Source organism: Homalodisca vitripennis, chromosome X (genome assembly GCF_021130785.1).
Source record: "Homalodisca vitripennis isolate AUS2020 chromosome X, UT_GWSS_2.1, whole genome shotgun sequence".
In the NCBI taxonomy this organism is placed as follows: domain Eukaryota; kingdom Metazoa; phylum Arthropoda; class Insecta; order Hemiptera; family Cicadellidae; genus Homalodisca; species Homalodisca vitripennis.
In genome coordinates, this window is record NC_060215.1 from 40,545,183 (window position 1) to 40,565,921 (window position 20,739).

The 20,739-nt window shown below is 35.9% G+C and overlaps 1 protein-coding gene across 1 annotated transcript in view; it reads right to left on the bottom strand.

Moving 5' to 3' along the window:
* Positions 1-20,739, bottom strand: part of LOC124369419 — a 60,994-nt gene that overhangs the window by 4,414 nt on the left and 35,841 nt on the right. The window contains exon 4 of the mRNA XM_046827426.1: positions 12,016-12,130. Within this exon, the coding sequence (XP_046683382.1) occupies positions 12,016-12,130 (115 nt within the window). The remainder of the gene's footprint in view (positions 1-12,015; positions 12,131-20,739) is intronic.

Sequence of the window (20,739 nt, forward strand, 5' to 3'; positions counted from 1 at the left end):
GAAATGCCTGATAATCTTTTGAAAGATTCCGTAAACTTTTTTGCATCATGATGAAAAGTATCAATCAATACTCGACTCGAAAATTCTATTGCTAAAGTATTTTCCACGCTAGACTTCACATCAGGTGTAAATGCAATCTCGCTTCGCAATAGGTCTCTTTTGAGACTAGTATTGAAATGTACTATCTTTCTTCGTAATCCTTGCTTTATATTCAAAGCAATGACACGAGAGGGGTTATAAATAAAACATTTGTAATATGGAGACATTATTTATTATGATTGAAGTACAAAATTAAACATAGAATATTTTTTGACATAGAAGGCTTTATAGTATTTTTTGCACCTGCCATAATATTTTATACAGTATTTTTTAATGCCATAATATGTTATAATAGGGTAATGTTTGAAGTCACTCATTCATTAACACTATTAATTTCTAGTACTTCGTAGAACAATCAGATGGTAAACAGAGCTGATTAAATGTTTATTTTTTGAGGTTATTCAAAAATTGCTAAGACAAGGGACGGATAATTCAGTAAATGTGAGATCGATTTATTATCTGTTTGTAACAAAACTACGATAAATAGTTTTAGATTTTTGTTTTAAATCCTTGATTGAAAAAGTGTTAGTACAACAGTAGAACATCTGACGCTCAGAGCCACCTGTTGAATATTGCTGAGAACCAAATATGGTACTCTTGACAGCCTGATCTTAAGTTCAGAATGCTGTCTGGCAGTTAACATTTCAAAAGGCTCTTTTCTCTCTCATATTTGTAAAGGGCTTTTTAGGACAAGAGTTTAACAGTAGATTATTACAAACAGATGAAAATCGATATTCACACACGCCTAATAAACGCATCTGATAGCGGCTTGTGTTTAATTACTTAACTTGTGGTTGCACAAAGGTTTTACATCAGAGCGAATTTATCTGTACTTGGGGACCTCTAAATGCTCTTAAACTATCACACAAAATATTGAACTCTATCAGGTCTTAGACAATATTTTATATTGTAAAAAACCAATATTTACTGAATTATTTGCAAAATCAACGGTTTTATTCACTTCTGTAGTGGATGTTTGGAAGAAATTCATGCATATTTCACAGTATAGCAATATTAACGAGCCTTACTATAAACATACTTTTTACAACTTCATCTTAGCAAACTATAATTGCCATACAACCAAAATAATTCATTTTTATATAAATAGCAACCGAAAAAACATTATGTTCGAGTATCTGCAGCCTAGGTTATTAGAGAAAGGTATGTGGCAGATAATAACAAAATGGCAAAAACTAATTTTAATCTAATTTATTTCCTGTTGAAGTTTTAACGAACTAGTCCAAAAACAAATTTTTAACATTAACTAGAACGTCGTCTTTCTTTTAATCTCATACTGGTTTTCTTAATAAAGACTAATTAAAATATTTAAACATTACAAGTTTATCCTAAAGGTAGTAGTGAGGATGAAAGTGGATTAATTCAAACCGACAATAGACTGAGTGGTTGATCAACAAGTTTAATATAAGAGGCCTCAATTAATTTCACAAATAAATGAGGTACAAATGTATTACATACGTTTCAGTAACAGAAATTAAGGAGATTTTATATGCCAGTAAAATAAATAAAAATACATTGCCTTTCGTAACTGGAATCGAATTAGCTGTTACCTAGTTATCTGCTCACAGTTTCGCTGCGAGGCCAGTCTTTAACTGAACAAAATTCCTCATGCAAAGCTTTGCTAAATTTTTTTTTAGCTAAATTTTACTTGACAAAAGAGGCTGAAACAACTGAAAACATTTTGTCAAAGTCTTGCCAGTAGATAAAGGGGACGCTACTGTTGTACATTACTGGCTAAGATTATGAGGACAGATATCAGTGGTTTATCAGTGGAGCCCTCAAGCCTGCAGCTGATGAAGTCCCTTCCATTTTGTGTTCACATTGGGAAGTAGATCATGTTATTGCTTCCAAAATGTTTTTAGTTGAAACTGTGTGCATGGTCAATGCAAGACATGATCTGCAAGATTCTTGCTATTACAAATAAGACGCTAGAGACTCATTTACCGGCATCTCTCAGCGGAACAAAGCAGACAACTTTACTTAATTATTATGGGGTGGGGGGGGGGGAGTTTGAGATCTTATTTCCATAAAAAATGACAAATTTCGATATTATACCATCACAGGATGGTATGTATGTATATATATATATATATATATATATATATATATATATATATTTATATATAATTAATTTCAATAAACTTGCTCCGCCGGGAGTACTTTTTGTGATTCAATGTTTATTGAAATAAAATAAAGGCTATTGCCATTTATACAATTTAATGTAAATATATATATATATATATATATATATATATATATATATATAAATATATATATGCCACTTATAAAAATTTTACGTAAATAAAAGTCATTTGACAGGTATTTGGTCTTCCGATCATATGTTAGTTTGGTTATTTAAACGCATATGTGACGCATATGTGTGTTATATTGGCCAAATACAATATAATTCAATCGTAAAAAGTGAGGGCTCTGTGGTGTAATGGTAGCACATTCACCAGGCAAGTGAGAGATCCGGGTTCGAGTCCCGGCGGAGCAAGTACTTTTGCGATTCAATGTTTATTTAAATTATATATATATATATCGATGTTTGTTTAATTATGGTACGTAATTACCATTCTGATGCATTGTTCATTTTTTGTAGTGCAGGAGTGCGAGAAGCCTAGTGGCATTGCTCGATATAAAAGTACTCGCCTTCGGCTCGCTGGGGGCTACGCCCCCAGGCCCCCAAAGTAGGTGCCTTAAATTCGGGGATAGAGAGATTTGGTGATTGTTAAAATTCGGACATGAGATCATGCCAGGAAATACCCTAGGGGGGTTACAATGTTACCAGGGGTTAAGACATCAGGGGGTTTAATTTACTCAGGAGGTTATCTGGTCATACCAGGTAATTCCGGGGGTGGGGTTTAAGAGATTTTGTGATTGGTAAATATGATGTACGCTTGCAAATTCGGGGTTAGGAGCGATTTGGTGTTTGGTAAAATTCGGACATGAGGTCATGCCAGGAAATTCCCTGGGGGGGGGGGTTTATGTTACCAGGGGTTAAGAAATCAGGGGGGTTAATTTACTCAGAATTGTATCCTGGTTATACCAGGAAATTCCCGGAGGGGGGTTAAGAGATTTGGTGATTGGTAAAAATTCGGACATGAGGTAATGTCAGGAAATTCTAAGGGGGGGAGTTTAACGTTACCGGTGGTTAAGGCATCAGGGGGTTTTAATTTACTCAGGAGATTATCTAGTCAGACCAGAAAATTACGGGGGGGGGGGTTTAATGTTACCGGGGGGGTTAATGATACACGAGGGCCTCTTTTAGAGTATGTTGTGTCTGTGAACATAATTATAATTCACTCTGTCCTTATCTTCTTTTGACGCTTCACTGACGCTCAGCCAATTCGCGATGTGGGCTAGAAGATGTATACTAGTCATTCGTTTATATAGTAATACAAACTCAATCAGGAACGGGATGAATTATGGTCTTTATCAGATTAATAAGTTGATTCAGGGGGTTCATTTACTCAGGAGTAATTCCCGGGAGGGGGGTTAGTTGCTATTGGGGCTTATCAGAATACGTGGTTTTTTCCTGGGAAAAAAATTGTTTAGTTATCAGAAATTTAATTTTTTAAGTTGCAACCAATGGTTCGACCGCTACCGCCTCCAGAAACAGAAATCTTGTGTAAAAATTACTAAATATTTGCATATAAATGCGTTTTGCAGCCAAAAGTTGACGATAGGGCTAAAAGTCAATGATGCCTTTTTTGTAGATCACGTGATTTCCTAATTCCATTAACTCATCTATTTTGGGCTACGATCAAACGGTTTGGCCCGCAATCGTGCCCGGAGTCTAAAAATTTCACGTGAAAATTACACAAATTTTGCACATAATCACATTTCGCGACTGAACTAATAGAGATAGGGCCAAAAGTCACTAGACATTTTTTGTAGATCAAGTAATTTTTATAAATTGCACCTTTGTTTTGTTTTTGAGGTATGGCCAAACCGTTTGGCCGTTATCGGGCCCGAAATCTAATTTTGCACGTGAAAAATTACATAAATTTTTGTAATTTTTATGTTAACGTAGTAATACAAGGTCAATATGGAACCAGCATGAATCGCACTAATTATAGTTGCAACATTTAAAACGCCTAAAAGTGACGACAAAGAATTAGCCATTTAGAGCATTTACCAGGCTTACGGAAAGATAAACGAATTCTGAGACAGGTTAAGTCCGAGCATCAGATTAGGGATCTGGAAGTTTTAAATTAGACGTATTTTATTGATTCTTTCCGGATTCAACCAAACTTTTGACTTTGAGTGCGTTTTGTAGCCTAACCATTAGAGATACGACAAAAATTGACTGGAACTTTCTTGTCGGATATTTAATTTTGTGTTTTCGATTCCGTCGTTATATTTTAGCTGCGAGCTTTGGTTTAGCCAGGACTGAGCTCGGAAGAAAAGTCTGCACTGGTCAGCTATCTTAAAACTGTTTAGTATAAAATAATAAAAACCGACCTTAAGGCAGTATTTTAAGTTGAACAGTTGGTTTAATATCATCAGGAGATTATCTAGTCAAAGCCAGGAAATTCCCTGGGGGGGGGGTTAATGTTACCGGGGGGTTAACACATCAGGGGTTTTAATTTACTCAGGAGGTTATCTGGTCATACCAGGAAATTCCAGGGGGGTTTATTGTTACCTTCTCTAACGCTTAGCCAATTCACGATGTGGGGTTGTAGTCACTCGTTAAATTAGTAACACAAGTTAGTTCCAGAATTGCTAAATACGACCAAGATTTTGCCATTAAGAGGAGATTTTTAGGGCTTACGTAAGGATATACGACATAAAGCTACCTAACCTTTTTTTTAGATCTCTAGATTGTCTAGTTATTGAACATTTAGGATTTAAGTTATGTCCAATGGTTCGGCTGCTACCGCCTCCAGAAACAAAATGTTCACCTTAAATTATGAAATATTTCCTTTTAAACAGGTTTTTCGGCCAGACCATTTACGATAGGGCAAAAAGTTACTAGACTTTTTTTGTAGAACACGTCGTTTACTAAAAACTTATTCAATGACGAGTTTTGAGCTACGACAAACCGTTTAGCCGCTATCAAGCCGGAATGTAAATTTGTAGGAGAAAATTTCTAAATATTTTCACTTAAACGCGTTTTGCGGTCAAACTAAATGGAGATAACGTAAAATGTCACTTGACCCTTTTTTGTAGATCATATTATTTCCTAAATCTAACCTTTGTTTTATTTTGACCTCCGACCGATTGTTTCGCCGCTATCGACCCCAAAAAAACAAAGTTTTCACGTGAAAATTAAAAACCAATGGAGATAGGGGCGAAAAGTCACTGGACCTTTTCTGTAGATCGCGCAATTTGCTAATTTAATGGGTCAATCAGATTTGAGCCTACGAACAAACGGTTCAGCCGCTATCGGGCTCGAAACATTATTTTTTATCGAAAAAATCTTCTGGAATGTCAAATATTCGAGCATTTTGTGGCTTAACCATGGAAGATAGAGCAAAAAGTCACTGGACCTTTTTTGTAGTTCACTTAATTCCTGACCATGAATTTTTCGTCAAATCCGAGCTAGCTCCAACGGTTTGCCCGCTATCGGGCTTACAAAAACAGGCCTTCAAGGGTTAAAAATGCGCGTTTTTTTTAATAATTTTTTTTTGAAGGGTTTAAAAGTAAAAATGTCTAGTTTTCAGACTTTTCCTCCGGGTCATATTGCAAAAGGTACCTGCATGCCAAATTTCAAGTTTCCAGCACTTCTAGAAAACTATGTTAGAATTTGTATCTATATATCAGTGAGTCAGTCAGTCAGTTTCACATGCGGCTGTATAGTATATTAGATTATGCATTGAGCTATCAAAGACATTGTAAAACACATAAAGTACATAGTATTTTAGTATATATTTTAAGTTTCAATAAATAACGTTGACAGATATACTTACCACCTTATAAACTATTGATATAACAAATTTATAATTTATACTAGGATATGTTTTCATTTACTTTTTAGTGGTGGCAGAGTTCGAGGAAAATCCACCATAAAAATTAAGTAATATACTAACTTACTATAGGTAAGTTCAGATAATGGTAATTTCTTTTGTTGCTTGAGGCACGTTAGAGTGAAAGTCATTCGCTAGAGGCTAAATTGTGGAATGGTTCGTTACGCAAAATCATGTAACAGAATTGTATAAACACACAAAAATCTATATTATTTTGGTTTTATGACATTTGAAGCCTGTAAATTTATTGCTTTATACACAAATCACTGCAGAAGGATCTAAACTGCGGCATCAACTTGGGTTCTTTTAAAAGGAAAGATGAAAGGCTCTTTTGTCACAGTGCAATTACACTATCGGAAAATTTCTGTCAGGCTTTACAGATAAAAGAAGTTTAAAAATTACATTTCGACTTATTGATTTGTATCGCATATAACTATATTCTCTGTAAAGTATGCTTTAGCTTTTTAATTGTTGGACACTTTATTTAATGTTCCGTATTATTGATCTAAAACTTAATCAATGCTTTGAAAGTACACTGTAGTAAATAAAACATTTAGTAAAGGCTATGGAAGCATGGATTCTGTGTGCTTGTACGGTCTTGGAGGCGGATACGTACATTTGCATAAATGCATTGGAACAGTTAATTAATTAGTTATCCTGTGAACCATGTTAATTGGAAGATTAATTTACATCAGGAGGTAAACGATAAAGTCAAATTTTGGTCCTTTACATGGATAAATACCTGAAAAACAAGTTAATATAGAATGAGTTGTGGTTTGAATAGCATACATTGGCTTTTATTTTCAATTTAATAAGTTACAGGAAGATTAAACAATATTCTAAAGCAATTGATAAACAGTGGAAGTCAGAATCGGTGCCTAGCTAAACATAAAAATCCTAAATAATTATGTTCAAATTAGGTAGTGAATTACTGGTATTGATTTAACACCTAATAAAATGTGATGCTGGTGGATGGGTAGAGTAGAGCTTAGAGTAAAATCCGACCACACCAACACAGAACACAGTGCTCTACAGTGGAATCAGCTTCGACAAACTTTACAGTGTATATCAACTTGAATCGTATTTGGTTAGCAAAATATCGGAATACAATTTTGCCTATAAAAGTGTACGTCATTAGCCTTAATGTCAGGTTAAAAGGCTTTTTAAATAATTTAAAACGTTATGCTGAATCAGGACATAAGGTATATTGCGATCTATTTTGACCTGGGTGCCTGATTTTCAAATCGACAAGTTCAACAATTTGGGACAAATTCATCAAAAAAGAATTTGAGAATGTGAGAGAATGGATTGTTCATTAGTTAGTAAAATATTAAAAATGTGACAATACCAAGTTACAATTTCAGGTGTGACCGAATGTTGCTAACAGCCATTATTAGACTTTATTTTAGGAGTCTATCAGCTTCCATAAGTATTTAAACTAAAGTTCATAATTTATTAGGCAATTTTGATTTAGAGTGATCGATTTTGCCCGGATCTCTATAATTTGATATGACGTGATAAACATGCAGACATATTTAGAATTATTTTTTGAGTGAGAAGACTCTTCGAAGGGTGCACAGTGCAGGAGTTACTTTTCGCTTGGCTTGAGTATTATGTAATACTTTGAAACTGTGTGGAAGCCAAGTCAACCTTTATTTGACCTCGCTGTTTGCCATGAGAATGAACGTTAAACTAAGGTTTCTCATTTAAAGTTATTATTAATGCAAATCTAAACCTAAGTAAGTACATCTCGCTTCCAGTTACTCTTATTGTTAGACGTTAAAAATTCACAGTGCAAAATAACTAGATTATTCATTTATTTTAACTTTCCTTTTGCTATGGTTACTCCAAGCTGTGGACATACTTCTAGTTTCAAAACGTTAGTTATGATGAAGAATCTTGAATGTGAAATACAATGTTGTTATAGTTGCTCAATTGTAAATTATATTTTTACTACCAGTATTTCCGTAAAATTCAAATAATTAATATAAACATTCTTTGATCTAGTTACCTAAAATTTTTAACAGTTAAGTTAGTCCAATAATACTGTTTCTTTGAGTTTTCGAAATAAAGTTTCAGTGCCAGGAGGGCAAACTAGAGACTGTAACAAAATCATGAAATAAATTTAGTTACGAAAATTAACTTCGTGATACCTTTAAATATTATTTTTTAAAGGTTTTTACTTAGAAAACGTGCTACACACGTTCTTTATAAAACACACACACACACACACACACACACACACACACACACACACACACACACACACACACACACGGTATATACATTGTGTTCACAAAGTCATGTCACACTTTTAATTGCTTATATTATTAATCGCAGGTATACCAAATAGGTGTAACTTAAAGCAGCTGGTTTTTAAGTTTAATTTTTAGTAGTTGAGTTAACCATTGCTATCAACTAGTATTGTTTGGCTACCTTTTTTACTTAACAGTCATCATGGCAACTTTTCAAATAAAAGTTAATATTAATAATAACATAATAATAAATCTTTATTCTGCCACAAATACAAATACATAGTTTTACAAAGTATATAGGTCTAAAATTAATAACTAAAAGAATAATAAAATTTATAATGTTTACCCACTCACATTCATTAACAATTATACAACTTTACGTATAAAAATGCAAATATTACATTAACAGAGAAATCAGTATATACATATACATTGTGGAAAAATAAATAAGGACCTGAATTAGGATCGCCAACACCCAATTCCAGATATTTTTTGAACGAAACAAAAATAAACAAACTAAAATAAAGTTAGCAGCGAATAGCAACGCAAAAATATTAATACATAAAAACTATGAAAAAATCCAACCCAATCTTACTGTGCTCCAAACAATTAGTAATAATGATGGTAGACATTTTTAATAGTTCAGTTCGTTTTTTGGCTAGGAAAGTTTAATTCTTTGATTTCAGTTCAACGATGAATATCGTCGAGTTTTAAACAAACTCAGACGCAGCATTTATCATTGAGATAAGAAGTTTATAAAGAAAAGGCAGCTTATCGAACAAAACGTGGACAGTTAAGTTAAAAACAGGAGACACAACCGTTAAGAACGGTTTTAATAACACCAAAAATTTGGTGCGGATACGTGGTCGTGGGTTAATTGTCCCTAAGTTCACAAAGTTTTGAGGGAAATACTTAAATTTAATTGTAATAAACCTTAACTATCTGAAGCTTGATGGCAAATTAACGATGTACACCATGACTTTGCTGTTCTTATTCTGTATGAAAATTAACAGGATCAAAATTGTATGAAAGATTGTTTTTAGTGCTGAGTCTACCTTTAACTTTTAAGGAAATATGGATCATCATAACTTTCATACACTGAAAAGTTAAAGCATCGATCAGAACTGCGATTGTGTCAGTTACCTAAGACGTCCTGATCAAAGTAAGAGAATTGATCAAGTTCCTTTGGACGTATGCGATTCATGGTGCTCATGTAGAGCTCATACAAACTCATTAAAGTGTTTCGAGTACTCTTTACTCATATATTAAATGTCATTCTTATACTATATGTACTGTTGTAAATAATATTATTTAAAAGTGTGAGATGACTGTGAACACTTTATATATGTATTTATATTCATATAAAACTGCCTTAAACGGTGGTTAAAGTACAGTAGTTATGACAGAATTGTAATTGTACATATTTATTAATACTCGTAGATATGCATTGAGTTTCTGCAACACATTGTAGTCTTGGATAAAGTAGCAGCTAAATGCCTTCTAGTTAACCTTGGTAACGGATTTGAACAATCGAGGTAGTTGGTTGAACGAGGTGGTTCAGTTACAGTTTCCTATGGAAATTTTACATTCCTCCGGCGAGCTGGTCGTTCAGAACTGGTTCATAATACTAACTAAACGCGTGATCGAAAAGTGTTATAGGCTACATTCAACTGATTTATCGTTAGGGTTGTATGAATCTTCCTGCCATTTCGTGTTATTGCATGAACTCCTTGAATAGGTTAAAATAATTGCTTGTACACAATATAACAGACTGAATTCAATTGGTCAAAATCCTGGATACAACTAGGTGCCCATTTCTCGCTAGCTGTTGAATACCATTATAATACAGTATATTCAAAATGTAGTGTACGTTCCTGAAATCGTTATCAAGATGCATATAAGCAAAACAACGAAACGTTACGGGTACGTTATTCTATAACATTTTCTTACCTGTTCAGTTGTGTAAAAATTAAAAAACGCAAATATTTCTTACGATCCTTGCCCAAGCCTAATAAAACTATAATAATATTCATTAGTAATGAAATACAATATAAACTTAAGTATTCAGCGATATAATTATTAACTTTCGCCACAGCAAGCGTGCTTTCAAATCCTGGTTTATTGTAGATTAGAAAACAAGTTAACTTTATTTCCTTATTATAGTTTCAGAAATATGAAGATAAAGCATCATAAATCATCCTGTAAAGTAGGTATAACTGAAATCAGGAGCTGGGGCAGCAGCGGACGTATCCAGTTTGTCTTTGTCATAGTTTATAACTTTGAATAGAGTCGTAGTTGACACAGTGAAGTTTCAAAAAGCAGAATTAGCTTGAAACCTGCTCTTAAACGATTTCCGATATTATAGTTTTAAATGTTTACTTTCAAATCTACAAAACTAAAATTGTTTATTTTCGAAGCCTAGCCTTATTTCATAAGCAATTTACATGGCCTATTATTGTGAGAATCTCAGTTTTTCTTTAAATGAAAATAAGCTGAGAAATGAATAACTATTATAAAAATGAAAGTTTCAATCGTTCTCTTTGTTGTACTACAGAATTGTATGGGGACGTGCAGATGATGTTGAAATGTAGATGTTTTCGAGTTGAAAATAGTCCGTTTATGTAAGATATCTGTTTGCCAGACCAACGTAATCATGTTGGAAACAGATATATTACTTTTACATACATTGCTACTGTAGAAGTGCAATTTGCATTTGTATTAACGAATAAAGGAAGTATGCAGCCTAGCTATGGGAGTGTATAGTCAACATTAATATGATAAAAAGTATGTAGTGTAAATACAAAATACAAGTGTACATTTCACCCATATTTTACATAAGATTAATGATAACCTACTCCAATAGGCGAAGGTACAGCTGCCATACGGATTTGGTTACAAGAAATAAAAATTCAATGGCCACGACGACTTTCCCCTGAAAGGTCTTTTGCAGAATGTTCCCACAGTTACGAAGTATAGAATACTGTCGTCCAATCTAGATTGTGTGATTTAACTATAAACGTGTTAGTGCTTTCTTCTATCGGTTACGTGCACATATCAGATAGATAATAAAAGCGATAACGCCTCTCAAGTTACATTACTTCTTGTACTTTTTTAAATCAAGAATTCAGGCTTTAATATGTTATTACTTTAATGATAGGTATTATCTCAAGAAATATTTTTCATTCATACAACAGTCAACAGAGTTAACGGGGCACCAGATTGATATAACCTGACATCTATATGATTAAAATAAGCCAGTCTATTATAAATGGGTCATGACGAAAATTTAGATGCGTTACTATTGTATAGAAAGTGTTTGGAATAAGTATAAAATAGTTGTGAAAAAGCAGGAACATATTGTAAAAAATGCAAGGGACTTAGAAGAATAATATGGCGCTAGTATGGTGCAGGAATAAATTCTACTAAAGCATGGGAAAGCCTTACAAATTTACTGTAAAGTTCGTGATTAATTCACCGAAACCAAGTAAGGTTTACGGTTGGTTTTTTGAGCTTGTAATATTTGACAGGTACAATAAAGTAATTTACAAAATATGATCAATGTGGTACAAGATCTTTGAAGAAAAGTAAGGTAGGATAAAAAAAGAGCATGGTCATCTAGTGCAGAGTCAGAGAGTTTCGGACCGCTCTCTAATTTATTAGTGCCCGATTACCTTGGTTTTTTGTTGTTGGTAGATGATCGGGGCTCTTTTCTTGCGTCTCTTGCGTCTGGGGCGCTCACACGTATCCTCCATGTCCAAGGTCACGTAGCGATCGTCCGAGAGCCGTCTGCGGACATAAGTGAAAACATGCATTAGGCTCACATTCGGAAAGTACAGAATATAAATGATAGTTTTTGACTGGATAGGCCATCTTGGCAAATGATATGGTCTCATAAGATACTGAAATTTTCACTGTTTTATAGATTTATATCCATGCATTATAAATATTTAAATTAAATTTCATTCCACACTAGGAGCAAGTACTTGAGTAATTTATAATCTATTTATAAAATTGATTATAAAATTTTATTCACCATTTAGCCAACTGACATAACAACAGCAAGATAATGTTCACAACGCAACCGAGTCGAAAATATTTTTACAGTATAAAAAAGTCTTTGTTCTCTGATTTGTTTTTAAATTTTGGTCCTCATTCCTTCATAAATATAAATGCGTTTAAACAAACAGACTGTTGATACGCTGAAAAAGAGATGCGAACTTTTCTGTACAATCTGTAGCCTTTAAAACCTAAATGGCTTCGCAACGTCTTAAAATATAAGAATATTATGGATATAGCATACAAAGACGCAACACCGCCCTGGGCAGTCTGGCGGTTTGCACGTTCAAATTTTGCACGGCAATCGACAGCCGTGATAAATTAAAAAAAACTTGCTAATATAAGTCTGTTAAGTAATTACAATTTTTAAATAGTTGTTTACAAAATTACAAATGTAAGATAATGAATTGTAGAGCTTCCAATGCCGAATATTTGAACCGCCTAGAATAAAATAAGATTCTAGTATTTATTGCAGTTTGGTTGAAAATCGTCTATAACCGGCACTTTTTTTCATTTTTTGTGACATACAACACGCAGTTATTGTTTATAAGCAGCGTGCTTTGTATGTATAAACGCAGAAATAAAGAAGCTAAATTGTAATGTAACTCTCATTATTGTAACTCTTCTAATTTGTGGTTAACGTTCAAACTCGGATCTATAGGTTTTGATCCGAGAGTAGTTAAGTTTGCTGCCTTGCGAGCTTATTAGACCAGACTTTGTTGTATAAATTGTTTGGTTTAAAGTACAAACGCCGAAACGTCATGGACAGAACGCTTTAGAGTATTGAATGGATAATGTAGTTTGCTCCATTTCTTATCGTTATCCACACAAAATATTCCTCGTAAATAGAGGTTCACGGTTACGATCCAAAAGTTAATTGAAAAACTTCACCAAATGTTAAGGAAATTCCTTACCGATATAAGTAATTGTACTCTGTCCAGAGACAATTACATAGAGAGAGACCATAGAAACATCAAGTACTCATACTCAGGCCCACCCGAGAGCTCTCTCACACACGTACTCACAGCCCTATTGCTGCTCACCACTCAATCATAGACTGTGTTCCCGATGTTTAGTGTTAATCCTTAAATAGTTACTTTATTTAATATTTAATTTGGTGTTATTAGATGTATAATATTAATACCATAATAAAAAAGAAGTGCAAACGTGTACTTATGAAATAGCTAAACTAACAGACACGTAAATTGTGTTGAAATAATCAGACCAATGCTTTATTACACAGCAAACATTTTTATGTCGTGTTCAGACCCATTTTTCTGTATTATTATTTGGAAATTTTATACATTCAAATTTTAATCTCAATAAACTTTAAAACAATTTCTTTGCGGCAAGTAGTTGATTTTAGAGGCCAGTTATGTAAACATGTATGTGGTTGTAATGTTATTTATTCATGCAGGGACAAGAACTCTCCCATACAGCACAAGAAATTTAATTTAAAACACCATATTGTCATGAAAAACATTAATGTTTTGTAAATATTACCTTAAAGTCAATGTCAATGTAAAAGGGTTAGTTCCTTTACTTTGAACACCTCGCTATTATACGTGTATTGAATGGTGATTGATAATAAAATAGGTGAAATTGTTTTAACAAATCATAAAGCAATTCTTAAAACAAGAATTCGTGAACTAACTTTCCAGCACGTGGATAAGTGTTAGATATGTTGTTGGGTATGTTTACATGTTCGAACACTCATTTAATAAAGGAGTGCGACTCTCCCAGTGACAGTGTGCCGGACCGAGTGGCCCGACACTGGGAGGTGGGTAGGTGGGGTCGATGGTCCGATGTGTGGGTGGAAGGGGAGCGGCGGACGCAATCATCTGATCCCCGGGGCAGCCACACACTCAGCTAAATGTTTGGCCAATGTCACTATAACCCAATTTTGTTAATGGCCAGAGAACCTAGCTGTTGAATCCATTTAGTCAGTTAAGTGACTGTCCCGGTACATTGACGGTACTTTGTAACGTAATCTAATTTTAAACCCATTAAATTTGTTTTAATGCTCGAAACAACGTAATGATTCATTTAAATATTTGTTGAAATAGTTTGCAGGAATTCGTATACTTACAGGTATCCATGAAACCGTTTTCAAAGAAATGGTACGATTCGGGAGTTTAATAATATGAACTTGTACTACTTATAAAGTACAATAATGTGAAATAAGTAAACTAACGAATGTAAAAAAGCTTGAATTTCATGATTTAATTATACTCATCCCGTATTTACAACATACATGTATCAACCAAACATGACCCTTCAATTAATAACTTCCAAAATGGATGACATTAAACGAACACTATAATTTTTAAATGTTACAAGTAGGGTTTACAATTATTTCACAATCCAGGAAACATTTATACCCACAAGTATAAAAATTTAGACCACTACTGTGAGTACAAATTAGTCATTCATTATTTTTCAACGATATTAGACAGTCTTTATCGAAAGACATATTACTATAAATATATGTCGAAGTAAATGAAATGGAAGTAATATTATTGCTACTGTAAGTTGACGTGACTTGTAAAAACCTTACAAATATGCTAAGATGTAATTTTGATAAACTAATTTCAATTAATGCATAAAGTGTTTAAAACTTTACAATCTTTTCAACCACGATTTACTTGGAATCTTCGAAAACCGCTGAACAACGTAGAATCTATTTTTGGAAAGTTAAAGGAAACGTCGATTACAAAGACAGTGCAGCAACTTTAATTATTCAAGAGTTGGTACTGTAGAAACCGGAGAGATGTGGCACTCCCTCGCCCGCACCCCTTCTGTATCCCCGTGACAGCCTTTACCGTGCTGTGTTGCTAAACCTAACTCACTCATACGCAATCGACAATACACTTCACACTGTAGAAACCGGAGAGATGAGGCACACGCCCGCCCTCACCCCTTCTGTATCCCCGTGACAGCCTTTACCGTGCTGTGTTGCTAAACCTAACTCACTCATACGCAATCGACAATACACTTCACACTGTAGAAACCGGAGAGATGAGGCACACGCCCGCCCTCACCCCTTCTGTATCCCCGTGACAGCCTTTACCGTGCTGTGTTGCTAAACCTAACTCACTCATACCCAATCGACAATACACTTCACACTGTAGAAACCAGAGAGATGAGGCACTCCCTCGACCGCACCCCTTCTGTATCCCCGTGACAACCTTTACCGTGCTGTGTTGCTAAACCTAACTCACTCATACGCAATCGACAATACACTTCACACTGTAGAAACCCGGAGAGATGAGGCACACGCCCGCCCTCACCCCTTCTGTATCCCCGTGACAGCCTTTACCGTGCTGTGTTGCTAAACCTAACTCACTCATACGCAATCGACAATACACTTCACACTGTAGAAACCGGAGAGATGAGGCACACGCCCGCCCTCACCCCTTCTGTATCCCCGTGACAGCCTTTACCGTGCTGTGTTGCTAAACCTAACTCACTCATACGCAATCGACAATACACTTCATACTGTAGAAACCGGAGAGATGAGGCACACGCCCGCCATCACCCCTTCTGTAGCCCCGTGACAGCCTTTACCGTGCTGTGTTGCTAAACCTAACTCACTCATTCGCAATCGACAATACACTTCACACTGTAGAAACCGGAGAGATGAGGCACTCCGTCGCCCGCACCCCTTCTGTATCCCCGTGACAGCCTTTACCGTGCTGTGTTGCTAAACCTAACTCACTCATTCGCAATCGACAATACACTTCACACTGTAGAAACCGGAGAGATGAGGCACACGCTCGCCCTCAACCCTTCTGTATCCCCGTGACAGCCTCTACCGTGCTGTGTTGCTAAACCTAACTCACTCATACGCAATCGACAATACACTTCACACTGTAGAAACCGGAGAGATGAAGCACACGCTCGCTCTCACCCCTTCTGTTTCCCTGTGACAGCCTTTACCGTGCTGTGTTGCTAAACCTAACTCACTCATACGCAATCGACAATACACTTCATACTGTAGAAACCGGAGAGATGAGGCACACGCTCGCCCTCACCCCTTCTGTTTCCCCGTGACAGCCTTTACCATGCTGTGTTGCTAAACCTAACTCACTCATACGCAATCGACAATACACTTCACACTGTAGAAACCGGAGAGATGAGGCACACGCTCGCCCTCACCCCTTCTGTTTCCCCGTGACAGCCTTTACCGTGCTGTGTTGCTAAACCTAACTCACTCATACGCAATCGACAATACACTTCACACTGTAGAAACCGGAGAGATGAGGCACACGCTCGCCCTCACCCCTTCTGTTTCCCCGTGACAGCCTTTACCATGCTGTGTTGCTAAACCTAACTCACTCATACGCAATCGACAATACACTTCACACTGTAGAAACCGGAGAGATGAGGCACACGCTCGCCCTCACCCCTTCTGTTTCCCCGTGACAGCCTTTACCGTGCTGTGTTGCTAAACCTAACTCACTCATACGCAATCGACAATACACTTCACACTGTAGAAACCGGAGAGATGAGGCACACGCTCGCCCTCACCCCTTCTGTTTCCCCGTGACAGCCTTTACCATGCTGTGTTGCTAAACCTAACTCACTCATACGCAATCGACAATACACTTCACACTGTAGAAACCGGAGAGATGTGGCACTCCCTCGCCCGCACCCCTTCTGTATCCCCGTGAAAGCCTTTACCGTGCTGTGAAGCTAAACCTAACTCACTCATACGCAATCGACAATACACTTCACACTGTAGAAACCGGAGAGATGAGGCACACGCTCGCCCTCACCCCTTCTGTATCCCCGTGACAGCCTTTACCATGCTGTGTTGCTAAACCTAACTCACTCATACGCAATCGACAATACACTTCACACTCTAGAAACCGGAGAGATGAGGCATACGCTCGCCCTCACCCCTTCTGTTTCCCCGTGACAGCCTTTACCATGCTGTGTTGCTAAACCTAACTCACTCATACGCAATCGACAATACACTTCATACTGTAGAAACCGGAGAGGTGAGGCACACGCTCGCCCTCAACCCTTCTGTTTCCCCGTGACAGCCTTTACCGTGCTGTGTTGCTAAACCTAACTCACTCATACGCAATCGACAATACACTTCATACTGTAGAAACCGGAGAGATGAGGCACACGCTCGCCCTCAACCCTTCTGTTTCCCCGTGACAGCCTTTACCGTGCTGTGTTGCTAAACCTAACTCACTCATACGCAATCGACAATACACTTCATACTATAGAAACCGGAGAGATGAGGCACACGCCCGTCCGCACCCCTTCTGTTTCCCCGTGACAGCCTTTACCATGCTGTGTTGCACATTGGGTTTTGTAGGTGATATAGGGTAAATCGCTACCAATGTAAAGTACCAATGAAGACTTTGTAGGTGTTGTCCGTTTGGTTTTTACGTTATTGTTGATGTAAGAAGCAATGACATCAATTTACATTACTTATTTATTTTTGTCTTTTAAGACCATTGTTGTATTTGTTATGTGAGATCGGCCATAGTTATTGTGGTATTATTGCTGTATTACATTTTGATCACGTGTGAGTAACGCTTGATAAGCCATTTCAGCGAAATTCAGGTATTAAAAAAGATCATCTAACAGCAAATGAATCATATAATAACTTATGTGTGACTGGAATCTTCCAAATGGCATATGCTACAAAACAGAGGCCATAAATAAAGGGTTGAAGTCTCACTCATCTAATCCGTTAGTGTAAACATAGGGCTAGGAAGCAGATAGCTTTGTTAGTAATTGGTTAGTTTGTGGTCGGCCAATCAAGTCGCAGGGTAATGACGAAGCTATTCTGAAAGGGTTGGGAATGGTAGTACTTTAAATATCATGTCATATTTGTCTTATAGTTTTGTGTTTTGTGTGATTTTTCGCTTAGGGCACTCTTGACTGCACTTAAACCCATAAGTACTTTGGGAGTGATAGGGTATTCAAAATGGGCAATGGGAGTTGGGGAACTCCTACCCTCTCGAGATCTCAAGGTACAGCAAGTGTCCGGATTTTTTCCGGATAGTGGGAGTTGTCTCAACCATGCCATTTTGGAAGTAAGGGAGGCTTTTCCACTTCCAGACAAAGAGGTAAGAGACAATGCTTTTTACGTTTAGGCTTACAAATACCTTTGAAATTTAGGGAGCGCCATCCACTCCAACATTAAACTAGACCTATCGACCAAATTATCCAATTATACCACAATTTAGACATCTGCGGTTAGTAATGCGCCAATCCCGGACATCAAATTGTTGCCAAGATAAGTAACACATTGGATTTTTAAAAGGGTTCTATTGGTAGCTATAAACAAGGCAAAAGTAAATCCTTCAAGTGAAAACCCATATTTATTATTTAAGTGGTAATACTTATAAAAAATCACGCAATAAAACAAATGATGAAGAAATATTCAAACAACATCATTGTCAAGGAAACAGGGTTTTTTCCAGACATTTGCCATCGTTCAGTGAAACAAAAAATCAGTAACACTGTTTCGAGATTTGCAATCTGATCTATTCTTCAGGTAACTTAACACATAATTAAAAACCAGGTTAAAATAAACAAATCATACCAGAGCGTTGTGACACACGTAAGTCAGGAATCACAACCACCATGTTGTGTGTCAACTTCACTAACTCTAAAACATGCACTTAATAAAAGACTAAACAAAACACTATTTATTAAAACTGAACCACAAAATACAGGTCACATGTCTGCATTCGCCGACCAACCACCTACGACTGTTTCTCTGAACGAAGGGAAATATCTGGAAAAATCCTGTTTACTTCACAATCCTTCCATTGTCAAAAACAAACTAAGAACATAATTGTATCATTAATATTTTTTATTCCAACTCTTTACACAATTAACTTTGGTTAAAGCGTAACATGACTAAAATAATCGAGCTTATTATTGAAGGTTTTAACTTGCTACATTACTCCCATATTTTAATTTTAATTTACGTTGTAGAAAAGAATATTAACAAAAATTAAAACTTCTCTTTATGTGAAATGCGTCAAGGATGCTGGTTCCGTGCATGTAAATAATTACAGCGTTCTCTGGAAACTGAATTAGTTTTAACTACCCAACTAAGATGACGAAACAAATATAAAAATATACTTCCCTCAAAAGACAGTAAAAGAAAATTGAGCTAGTTTCGGCATGACGCGTAACACCATCAGGGGTAACGTAAAACGTAAAATTTTAACTCTTTCAACCATTGATGTTACTAATTTTCATTAAAGAATATTTACAGTTCTAAGAACAATGTACGTTTACACACACGAAGTGGCTATAACATAGGATCTTACGAAGCATTTTCACAGAACGGCTAGAGTTAAACTGGCGTTACGTAATTACCACTCCAGAGCCAAGGACGTAAAATAATCTTATCATTATCAGCAGAAATATCTGTGTACTGATGTATATGTAGTTTAATGTAATATGTCGTGAGAACTGATTTCAGAGCTCATCAATTTGAATTTCTTCTAACTCGTTAATATCCTTTATTACAAACTTGTAGTACTTTCTACTACAACTTTCTTCGGCGATATAACTACTGTAACTACTGGCAGTGTAAGTGTTATACGTAAATTAACGTGTTATACGCCTGTTAAACCAAATGGCGGGTAATAATAACTGTTGGTGAGTAACGCCCATAAATTTAACTCATGGTAACTCAATAATTATAAATGATATTATACTATTATACTTATCACTGTAAGGCAAAGGCCTGTACAGACCTTGAACGTTTGGAAATATCTGTTGGTTGAGTAACTCCTAAGAATAGATTTAACACTGTAAGTTCAAGACCTGTACAGACTAAGAACCTCAAGAAAGAACTGTTTGGTGAGTAATGCATGAAATGAAATCAAAGAGAACATAAGAACTAAACTGATATTATACTATTATATTTAACACTGTAAACTCAAGGCCTGTACAGACACCGAACGTCCGGAAATAACTTTTGTGTGAGTAATGACTAAACATGGATCTCATGGGAACATACGAATTTGGATAACATTATTTATACTAATATATTTAACACTGTAAGTTCAAGGTCTGTGCATAACTCGAACATCAGTAATAACTGTTGTGTGAGTCGTGTACGAAATGAAATATATGGGTTCATACTAGCTAACCTGACATAACATTATTATATTTCACAATATAAGCCTTTACAGGCTCCAAAAATCGGGATGTAACTATTGGGTAAGCATTGTCGAGGGATTGATCTCATGGGAACATAGGAGTTAAACTGACATTATCCTATTATATTTAACACTGAAACCCAAGCCTTGTACAGACCCCGATTGTCAAGTAATAACTGATTGGTGAGT